At 44.6% G+C, this 11,055-nt stretch overlaps 2 protein-coding genes across 3 annotated transcripts in view; both read left to right on the top strand.

Moving 5' to 3' along the window:
* The window catches only part of LOC130388978 (carbohydrate sulfotransferase 8-like), a 128,750-nt gene extending 127,481 nt beyond the window's left edge, over nt 1–1,269 (top strand). Inside the window, exon 4 of the mRNA XM_056598622.1 lies at nt 1–1,269. This exon is cut by the window's left edge and continues 965 nt beyond it. Coding sequence (XP_056454597.1) covers nt 1–97 — 97 coding nt within the window. The 3' untranslated portion in view covers nt 98–1,269.
* LOC130388986 (BTB/POZ domain-containing protein kctd15) overlaps nt 1–10,654 on the top strand; it is a 111,090-nt gene extending 100,436 nt beyond the window's left edge. Inside the window, exons 1-5 of one of the 2 annotated variants that reach the window (XM_056598634.1) lie at nt 3,442–3,576; nt 5,406–5,581; nt 6,949–7,093; nt 8,814–9,116; nt 9,864–10,654. In XM_056598634.1, coding sequence (XP_056454609.1) covers nt 3,550–3,576; nt 5,406–5,581; nt 6,949–7,093; nt 8,814–9,116; nt 9,864–10,025 — 813 coding nt within the window. In that variant the 5' untranslated portion in view covers nt 3,442–3,549 and the 3' untranslated portion in view covers nt 10,026–10,654. Of the gene's footprint in view, nt 1–3,441; nt 3,577–5,405; nt 5,582–6,948; nt 7,094–8,813; nt 9,117–9,863 lie in introns of those variants that run through there. The other variant, XM_056598633.1, reaches the window with a different exon arrangement.
* The last annotated feature ends 401 nt before the right edge of the window (nt 10,655–11,055 follow it).

Raw genomic sequence — 11,055 nt, 5'->3', positions numbered from 1 at the left:
AAAGTTGAACTCAATAGAGCGACAGAAGATCTACGACTTTTACTACATGGATTATCTGATGTTCAACTACCCCAAGCCCTTTAAGGACCTGCATTAAGGGCCGAACAGGACTTTGTATGATTGTATGTAGCAGTCTGACTGAAGTGCTGTTGAGGAAACTGTTCAACCTCAAGGACAGTTTTGGGGAAGCGACTTTGTATTCATTGTAGCAAATAATTTTACTCTTTAACTAAATGTACCTTAGTTAATTATGGTCTACTTCCTCGATAGAGCCAGCCAGCAGCACTGAGTTGGTGAATAAATGAAGAATCAGTATCTGGCTGCTGTCTTCACTGAGTGGCTCTGCAGAATAACGACCCACACCACTGAATCCAAAGTCGCACCCTCGAATAGCAGGGAGCAATATGGGAACATATACTAGAGACTGCATCACTAGGTCATTCTGCATTCTTATGTCTGCATCCGTACCATTACTATTGTTGCCTAATCAGATATCAGAGATTTAAGTACTGGTTGAACTTGAAAGATTTTCCTGTGTGTCCTTTTTAATTATATAACTTTTTGTGAGTATTTTATTTCATTGGTTTACTTGTAAGCGAAAAGACAATCCTGTACCTGAAATTCATCGATAGGCCTTCTTCGGCCATATTTAGAGACTTTGTTGTTATTGGTTTATTCAATCTGGCAGTAAGTAAGTTATACCATTTCTTTTGTTGATATTCTCTAATTGTAATCATTCCAAATACCACTAGGTCAGGGGTTTCGTCCATGTGTGTTTATATCTAGATTGCAGACCACCAGAGAGTGTGAAACAGCTTATTGCAACACAAGGCTATCAACCTTGGTCTTAAATTTAAACAATGCCACCACTTTTCCCGAACTGCATATAGGGCCCTTTGAGTCTAATACAATACAAGAGTAATCTGCCTTTATCTAACTTTATACGTTTCAACAACAGAAAACTTTATCAGACGCACCAACGTTTTCAGTATTACTTGTCTTTGTCTTAGCCACTTTGAAGATGAGTTTTCAGCCTTAACACTGCCATTTTGCCTAATGCATTTAAATGTCATGTTGACGGACTTGTGTAAATAAAAGTAGCCTCCACATTGATAGCTTTTCCCTGATAATTTCACCCTTTTTGTGTCCATTAGCACTTACTGATGAATAGGTTTAAACACAGGCTCATTGGATATAGCCTACTATTGTCAATTTGGCCTACTATGCATTAATGTAGACTTAAATCCAAATAGGCCTAAATATAGGACCCCATACCAGTTTTCATAAGGATAAGGAATAAATTGTAAACATGATTATTGTTTACAATTGATGATTATTTAAATGGAAGTGTGACCCTCTGATACATTCAAGAGCAGACATTGAAGGCCTGCTGCGAACGCTCCCAGCATGCTGTGCGTCACCTCTCCATATGACAGGCGTCATTGTCTCGCCTCCATTGCCCGCGAGGCTAGCCCTTCCCGCCCGTCCCCCCGCCTTTGTCCCTTGAGCCCCCCGAAGGCAGAGACGACTAGTGTCAGAGACGGGGGGGGGATCAGGCGGGCCACCTCAGCCACAACAAACCCCAGCGCCTTTCTTTATTGACATAAATACACATAATGTGTCGTGTGTTTCGACGGACCCTTTACGTCCGTATAAACATGGCGTATATACATGTGATCGGCCCCGGTAGTGCAGGGGCCCTAGGGATAGCCTACTGGGCTATCACTTTAAAACGGCGATGGGGGCCTTGGGCTGTGAAACAACGCTTCACAAAAAAAAGGAGGCTATGCTTTTGATAAACACACAACCCGGTTATTCTGTTCATAAACACAGCACCCCATTATTTTGGTCTTGCTTTACCCAACACTTTACATTCTGCCACTATCAGCATGGCTTTACGAGATATTTTGCAGGCTTAGTGTAAAACTATGTAACATGAGACAAGTTGAACTATGTGTAAGCTGTAGCTATAGATTAACATAGTTGGCCTACATGTTCAGCTATGTTTAAGTACATCTGTAGCAGCTGTAGTTTTATTTGAACAAATGGTGAGCAATCGGGAAGGGCTGGGCAGCAGTAGGCTGCACACAGCCTCGGCCCCGGGCCGGAACAGAAAGGCCTAATGCTGTTGTCTTGCTGCACAACAGACGGTGTGTATGTGTCGCTCTAGTTCCCTGCTTGATTTAGCTCACGGGATAAGGATTGACCAACTTTTCAAAGTTATAATCTGTGGGTGTTGAGGTGTGTGTGTGTGTGTGTGTGTGTGTGTGTGTGTGTGTGTGTGTGTGTGTGTGTGTGTGTGTGTGTGTGTGTGTGTGTGTGTGTGTGTGTGTGTGTGTGTGTGTGTGTGTGTGTGTGTGTGTGTGTGTGTGTGTGTGTGTGTGTGGGGTACCAGAGTAAACTGTCTATAGAGCAGCAATTAGGACATGGATATATATACTGTATGTCCAGCCAGGCTATTGAACCAACGTATAACTTCGAAACCGCCTATGTGGGCCACATCAATCAGATTAGAAAACTGAAAGAACCAAAGAAAAACCCAGGCCTTCTACGATCTGACCAGTTGGGCGAGCTTGACCTGTCCGAAGGAAACTGGCGGTCTGCAGGCGGACTATTACGCGCATGTCTGAACGCAATAGGTTCTAAAATCATCACTTAACATTGTGTGACCCATCGTCAATGAATGCATCGTCTTTACAATCTGAAATACACGAGACAACCAAGCCAGGATGAGAATAATAAAACCTAATATAACTGTCTGCAGCAGCACGCCCTCGCGGCGCCCATCTCCATCTCCCAGTGCGCAATCATCGAAATGGCGCATTCTGCCCCGGGCCCATGAAAAGGCGCTTTTTTGCCGTGGCATCATGCATGACGACAGACGTCATTTGGCTCTAGCCCCCGGGGGAAGTTGGATGTTGGTAAATTATGAGTCTTTAGTAGAGGGGATTTTGGTGCAGGAGGCTTGACATAAGTCAGACGTATAGCCGTTAATAGCAGCGCGCGCTGACGAACTCCAGTTCCATACTGCACACATTAGGCTACAGAGTACAGACCTACCTTTGACCAGAGCTTACATTGTTTTGGTGTTTGTGTGTGTGTGGTGATGATGGTGGAACATCTGACAATGCAGAAGCTAGTTTTGCAGAACCGCAATGAAATCGGTATAAATAGTGTCTAAGACAATTGAAGTCACCTATCGTGCAAACGGGAGTATCAGCCCTTTTTTTTTTTTTTTAATCTTTATTATTAGGACAGAGGATCACGCATTGCTCCTCCAGCGAGTTTGGGCGAGAGAGAGACCAAGTAATTGTAACCTAATCCTCAGCCCCGAGGCGCTCTCGCATCGCCCCGGGCACACATTCTTCCAGCCTCCCCCCTGGTTGGCGTCCGACGACTGGCTTCTTTGCGCGGAGATCGAGGCTCGACGGGTCTGTTAGACGGAAGCAAGAGAAGGACGAAGGAAGGACTGTTTTTCCTTTTGCAAAAAATCAGCTGCGATTCTAGTTACTCCAAAGAATCCCAGCCGGCTCTACACCAGACCCATCCATGTCGTCCGTGTCGGTGTCTTCTCAGGTAAGTCCGCGCGTCGCCTGCTTTCATCGCTGTGTCTCGATGCCGGGAATGTCCCAGACAGAGACAGAAAAGGCACACACGATGCAAGCGTGCTTTAGATTAAGAAGTTTGTAGCCTTCGTTATTGTGTCCTTGTGGATCGCTTTTCAACATCTGCTAAATCTAGAAGCCAGCTTTTAATTGCCTTTATTCAATGTGATTCAATGTGATTCAATGCCTGTTTTTTGCCGTGCGCACGCGCGCGCGTACACACACACGCACAAACACACACACACACACACACACACACACACACACACACACACACACACACACACACACACACACACACACACACACACACACACACAAAACGTACTGGTTTCAAACATGTAAGGTTGGTTGAAGCGGAAATACTAAACGTTTAGATCGCAATGCCGTATCTAGTCATTGCCAAGTGTGTTTTGTTGTGCACGCACTTGTGTGTCTGTGTACAATTTGTCCGTCTGTGTAGGCTTTGTTTATACGTATGTATGGATGTATGTACGTACAGTATGCTATGTAGGCCTATTTACATATGTTACGTATGTATGTATGTATGTATGGATGTATGGATGGATGTATGGATGGATGGATGGATGGATGTAGTATGTATGTATGTATGTATGTATGTATGTATGTATGTATGTATGTATGTATGTATGTATGTATGTATGTATGTATGTATGTATGTATGTAGTATGTATGTATGTATGTAGTATGTATGTATGTAGTATATATGTATGTATGTATGCATGTATGTATGTATGTATGTATGTATGTATGTATGTATGTATGTATGTATGTATGTATGTATGTATGTATGTATGTATGTATGTATGTATGTATGTATGTATTTATGTAGTATGTATGTATGTAGTATGTATGTATGTATGTATGTATGTATGTATGTATGTATGTATGTATGTATGTATGTAGGTATGTATGTATGTATGTATTTATGTATGTATGTATGTAGTATGTATGTATGTATGTATGTATGTATGTATGTATGTATGTATGTATGTATGTATGTATGTATGTATGACCTGACCTTTGTTAAGATGCTGTCTGTACTCAGATTACCCAGAATGCCCTGTGTTTGCTGGGCTGTCTGTGTGCACTCAGACCCAGAGCTCCAGGCTGGGCCAGGGGGGGAGAGCCACGAGTCCGCCTCCTGTTCACCTTTCATGGTTCAACGGACTTCCTAACAATTGCCAGAGACTTTCAATGGGGGGGATGGGTCAATTAAGGCAGAATCTGCCCCGGCTCCATAGCCCCCCGGCCATAGCCGCCCTCTGTCTCAATGTGGGCACGCTCAACCGCAGTCGCCTTATGAATATTGTTCACACACACAGACGTGCCACCCTTGTAATCCCTGCAATACGTAAAAAATACATAAAATGAGAAAACAAAACCTCATAATGTTAGGAACTAATTTGCCAGAACTAGTATCACAAGGGCAGTGGATGTTTCACGCCAACTCTCAGCACCTAACAAGCGGCTGAGAAGGCAATGCCGCGCGGTAAGACTATATCCTATCAAACACTTTGAACATCAGGGACCAACGTGATAATAAGTGCACGCCTTCTCCTTTTCATCCATGATGCATCAGGATGCGATTTCATTTGGTTGATCTCATGTGTCCAATGAGCAACCAAAGCTAAAGCGCTGAAAGCTGATCCTGAATGGGCCGGATCCCACCTTGATGACAGGGCGATCCCGCTCAACGCGAAGTGCTGATTGACTGTTTGTGTGCAGGATGCTCACCCGGTGTGTTTCTTCTGCTTGTCTCCCCGTGTGCGTTGCCAGGACGGGCGCAGCATGTCCCGGATGTCTCTGAGCAGGTCCCCGGTGTCTCCCATGAGCACCCAGGGCATCCCCTCCCCGGCCCAGCTCACCAAGACCAACGCCCCGGTCCACATCGACGTGGGGGGTCACATGTACACCAGCAGCCTGGCCACGCTCACCAAGTACCCAGAGTCCAGGTGAGACCGCCGCCCGGGGGGGGGTCGGGGAAGGACCTGAGGGGAACACGGCGGGGGGGTCGATGGTTGGATGGATGGATGTTAAAACTGATGCACACACACACAAACACACACACACGCACACGCACACAAATAGACACACATTCACATGCACACACTTTATAGAACAGAGTTTAATATAGTTGTCTTTGGGAGGACAGCACAGGGAGGAGGAGTTAGCTGCGAGCTGGAGGCTGAGTCTGATGCCAGAGCATCAGGGAGCTAGAGCTGAGGCAGCTTCAACTCACTGACTGAGGCAAAGAGACTCAGAGGAAGCACAGGGGGCCAATATATGGAAAGGATAATGAACAACAAGTAGAGGTGTCGACTTCTTATAGCGTTAATGATGATGTTACTTATTAAGCATAGATACATCCATTCCTTTATACTGAGTCAATGTACTGAGAATAAAGGACTGAAAACTCCTGTCTTAAACTGATTCACATTTAAAACGTTGACCTGGTGTAGGAAATTTGAAGAAAACGGCCGCGTTATAACAGATACCCCCAAAACCGATCGTAACCAGCCAATACATATAGTAATAGGGAGCGAACTTCAACAGCTGTCGGCATTGTAAGTAACATAATAACATAATAACTGTTCCCATTGTAATAGCCTGACTCATAGCCTAGAGGGAAGCTATTGCAGCATGTTTGAAGTACTATAGAAGGCATTCCAAATAATACGCTAGGCAACTAAACTAAACAAAGACTCAACGAGTTTATACCCAACATGAGGTTTGGCTTCTTCTTCATCCCATTCTCCTTCTCCTTCTTCTCTTTTTTCCCCTTTTTCTTCTTCTTCTTCTTCTTCTTCTTCTTCTTCTTCTTCTTCTTCTTCTTCTTCTTCTTCTTCTCTTCTTCTTCTTCTTCTTCTTCTTCTTCTTCTTCTTCTTCTTCTTCTTCTTCTTCTTCTTCTTCTTCTTCTTCTTCTTCTTCTTCTTCTTCTTCTTCTTCTTCTTCTTCTTCTTCTTCTTCTTCTTCTTCTTCTTCTTCTTCTTCTTCTTCTTCTTCTTCTTCTTCTTCTTCTTCTTCTTCTTCTTCTTCTTCTTCTTCTTCTTCTTCTTCTTCTTCTTCTTCTTCTTCTTCTTCTTCTTCTTCTATATTGCTATTTTAATAGATACGTTACCTACCTTAGACTCACTAATATACATCTAAATAATTAATCCAATATCAACTACAACCATGCAACACTTTTCCTATCATGTCTATACCACAAAATATTACAATTACGCTTTACTACTAAACATCATGGCAAACATGGTTTATCACATTGTTTCCTATGTGTTGATTAACCTTGGTTTGTTTTCTTCGCCTCTGTTCCTCCAGAATCAGCCGCCTGTTCAACGGCACGGAGCCCATCGTTCTGGACAGTCTGAAGCAGCACTACTTCATCGACCGGGACGGGGAGATCTTCCGCTACATTCTCAGCTTCCTGCGCACCTGCAGACTGCTCCTCCCTGAGGACTTCAAGGTATGCCGGTAACCCTGTACCCCCTCCGGAGAGCTGGATCCTAGTGATCTATCACAGCCTCCACAACAGTGGTGCAGCTCTATGTTGCTTAGGTATTTAGTGTTTTAGTACTCTAGTTCTGTCACACTTTTGAATCGCTTTGTGGTTCTCGACCCGGGCGCTACAGGGTCTCTTGGCTGAGAGGGAGGTGTGTGTGTGTGTGTGTGTGTGTGTGTGTGTGTGTGTGTGTGTGTGTGTGTGTGTGTGTGTGTGTGTGTGTGTGTGTGTGTGTGTGTGTGTGTGTGTGTGTGTGTGTGTGTGTGTGTGTGTGTGTGTGTGTTCATTTGTATGCATATTGTGGTATGTATTTTACAAAACTAACTTGTTAGGGGTTGGGTTTTTTGGGCGATCATATGTATGTATGTATGTATGTATGCGTATGTGTGTGTATGTGCTTATGTGTGTGTGTATGTGTGTGTGTGTGTGTGTGTGTGTGTGTGTGTGTGTGTGTGTGTGTGTGTGTGTGTGTGTGTGTGTGTGTGTGTGTGTGTGCCTGTGTGTATGATGGCAGCCAGTGTGTTGTGCGTGCATTTGTGTCAGTCTGTGTGCATATTGAAACGCTCTCGTCTCCTTCTCTGTACTTAGCCAGCAGGGAAACTGTAATTCTGTGCCTTTGCTCAGGATGACTACAACAGCCCGCAGTCAGAGACCCTTTTTTATAAAACACATCTATCCTTTGCTTCGAGCCAACAAAGGGAAGGGAGCTAAGGAGCGCAGGCTTTGATACAGCACACTGCCCCTGGGGCCACAACGCCTCTGCATGATGTGTGTGTGTGTGTGTGTGTGTGTGTGTGTGTGTGTGTGTGTGTGTGTGTGTGTGTGTGTGTGTGTGTGTGTCTGTGTGTGTGTGTGTGTGTGTGTGTGTGTGTGTGTGTGTGTGTGTGTGTGTGTGTGTGTGTGTGTGTGCCTGCGTTTGTGGCTGAGTGTGTGCGTGCTCTAGGTCAGGATCAGCATTGAGGAAGAAAAAAAAGAAGAAGAAAGAGGAGTGGAAAAAAACCTTCTTTATCTCTGTCTTTTCTATCCTTTCTTTCGGTCTATCTGTCTGTCTTTCTTTATTCCTTTCACGCGCAGTCATTACGAATATATTGGTCTGCAGTGTGCTGTGCAGGCATGCAATGCTTCACTGCAGAGCTTTGATGGATCGGGTTTGTAGGATTTGTAGGATTACCTTTTGAGTGTGGAAGATGAGAGGAGATGAGGTTTGAGATCACCGGAAAATAGTACAAATAAATATCAAAATGTGAAGTTGGTTTAAGGACAGAATGTAAATTGTCACATGCATGTTTTAATGTCATAGCGTCTTTTGGACTTTTGGGAATTTGCAACTGTGCAGTGGCTCCAAATGTCACATGGGTACTATCGGATAGGCCAGGGGGCGTTAGGTGGTAAAGGGCCTTCAGCAACAGAGCTTCCTTCTGTGCTCTTCTCTTCTCTGCTCAATATGTTCCCTTGTCTGCAGCATTAAGCCAGACTATAGATCCCACTCGCTATTAAATCAGCAACTCCTGAACTCTAACTTTATCATATCAACAGCATTCAGTACATTGATTTGAACTTAAACGTCCTCAAGCTTGTTTGCAGTGGTCCCAGTCGCCCTCTCCATGCACCATTCCCTCGTCAGAGACTGAGCTGACCAGAGTCTGTGTGTGTGTGTGTGTGTGTGTGTGTGTGTGGCCGGCAGGATTTCCTGCAGCTCTACGAGGAGGCCCGCTACTACCAGCTGACGCCCATGGTGCGTGAGCTGGAGCGCTGGCAGGTGGAGCGCGAGGCACAGCGGACGGCGCCGGTGGAGTGCCTTGTGGTCCGTGTGTCCCCCGACCTGGGCGAGAGGATCGCCCTCAGCGGGGAGAAGGTGCTCATCGAGGAGATCTTCCCCGAGACGGGCGACGTCATGTGCAACTCGGTGAACGCCGGCTGGAACCAGGACCCCACGCACGTCATCCGCTTCCCCCTCAACGGCTACTGCCGGCTCAACTCTGTGCAGGTGAGACACGCCCCTCTCTGTCAGGACGGCCGATGGGAGTGTGAGGTAGGCTAGCTGGAAGGGTGACGTCAAAGGGGACCTATTGTACCACCAGGTGTGAGTGTGATTAGCCGTTACAAGCCTCCTTTGACATCATAGGTACGACTTGTAACGGCTAATCACACTCACACCTGGTGGTATAACGTGTCACCTTCAACGTGTTGGCGTTTAGTGCTCTATCCTGGTACGACGAGGACATAATAAAACCCTGGTTATACCCAAGCCCATTATCCAGCGATGAGGTCGCTCATTCTTTTGGAGCTTAAAATAAAAGTTGAAACGAAATACAGCTGGATCAAGGTATTTGTGGTTGAGAACTTCTCAGAGAGGAGTCCTTGATTGATTGAGGTTAGACTTACTTTTTTTACTTACTTTGTGTCCGCTGTGTGTGACATGTGGTGGTGCATGGGCGAGCCGTGCACAACCCCCCCAGAACTGAAGGAAATAATGGTTGTGATTTTTTTAAAATTATTATTTAATGATATTGCTAAAGGACTTGTCCCTACTAGTCAAAATCAAACCTAAACGTATTAAACAACCAATTCTTTACATTACATTAATCTAGCTGAAGCTTTGGTCCCAAGCCACTTACGTTAATGAACAATGAACGCACAATAAAGGCATTCAACCATTCCAGAGAAACAGAATAAGATCCAAGCTACAAGTCGCTTACGCAATGCCAGAACTGACCTCTGACCTTTGTCTCAGGTGCTGGAGAGGTTGTTCCAGAAGGGCTTCACGATGAAGGGGTCGTGCGGCGGCGGCGTGGACTCCTCCCAGTTCAGCGAGTACGTCATGTGTCGCGACCTCATCCGGAGCCAGTCCATCACCAGCACGCCCATCCGGATCAAACAGGAACCACTGGACTAGACCACGCCAACACACGGCGTAGACAGAGCCCAGCCCCGAGACCGTTGGTGGGATCGAAACATCCTCAGTCGCGCTGGGAGGGAAGGAACGTTAACGGCAACACAGAGTCTGGGGTCTCAGACCAACAGACTCAAACCAGACGCAGACAAAGGAAGACTGAAACAGGACTTGGGACTTTAGACTTTCTTGAGACTTTGCCATACTGAATGAAATGAGCAATGTTAAGTTCAGTTTGAACTGAACAGCTTCCACTGTGATTCTGATGGCGAAGTTGACGACTTTATTTTGAAGGTTTGAAAAATCAGAAGACAAAGGTTGGATAAAAAAAAATAAAGAAGCTGGTAGTCTGTAGATAGATAGCCGGTCCATTTTAAAACGTAAATAAAAAACGTCAACCTCAATGGATTAAATACCATTTTGTTATACGTGTCAGACTGCGTTTTGATACCAACACAAAGATCAGGGCGCATGGTGGAAGAAAATGATCGAAAACCTAATTTGTACCTGGTGGCACCAAACCTGTAATATAATTTGTTCTTTTTATAAACTATTTTGGAAAAAAAGTGATGTATATTTAATGTATTTGTTATCTTTGTGTCAGGATCCTTGTTTTGTACAGTTTAATTGATATAAACAACCAAACAAAAAAAAATGTCAGTCTTTTATTGTCACTACTATCTATCTACAATAAGATCATATATGCAATGATAAGACTGTGCTTATATTTTAAATGCTGAGCCATTTAAAATATTTTTTTCCTGACACCACCTCAATCATGCATTGGATACACATTCTTCACATTGGAAACAAATTGTGCATGTATAAATAAAATCTGATCAATTAATATGCCACCATCCAAAGATTTGAAGCCCAACTTGCCCCAATACACACATGGACCGTTCTTAAGCACTCCAACCGATCAAACAATGCATCCCACCAGAGACACACAAGCCAAGCTTCTTTAACTCATTTTCTTTATTTAAATTTTTCTGCAAAGGTACAAACAATAGTAAAATTGCATTGCCTGAAT

This window comes from Gadus chalcogrammus, chromosome 9 (assembly GCF_026213295.1).
Source record: "Gadus chalcogrammus isolate NIFS_2021 chromosome 9, NIFS_Gcha_1.0, whole genome shotgun sequence".
In the NCBI taxonomy this organism is placed as follows: domain Eukaryota; kingdom Metazoa; phylum Chordata; class Actinopteri; order Gadiformes; family Gadidae; genus Gadus; species Gadus chalcogrammus.
The sequence above is the reverse complement of the archived record's forward strand: the minus strand, read 5'-3'. Positions and strand labels throughout refer to the sequence as shown.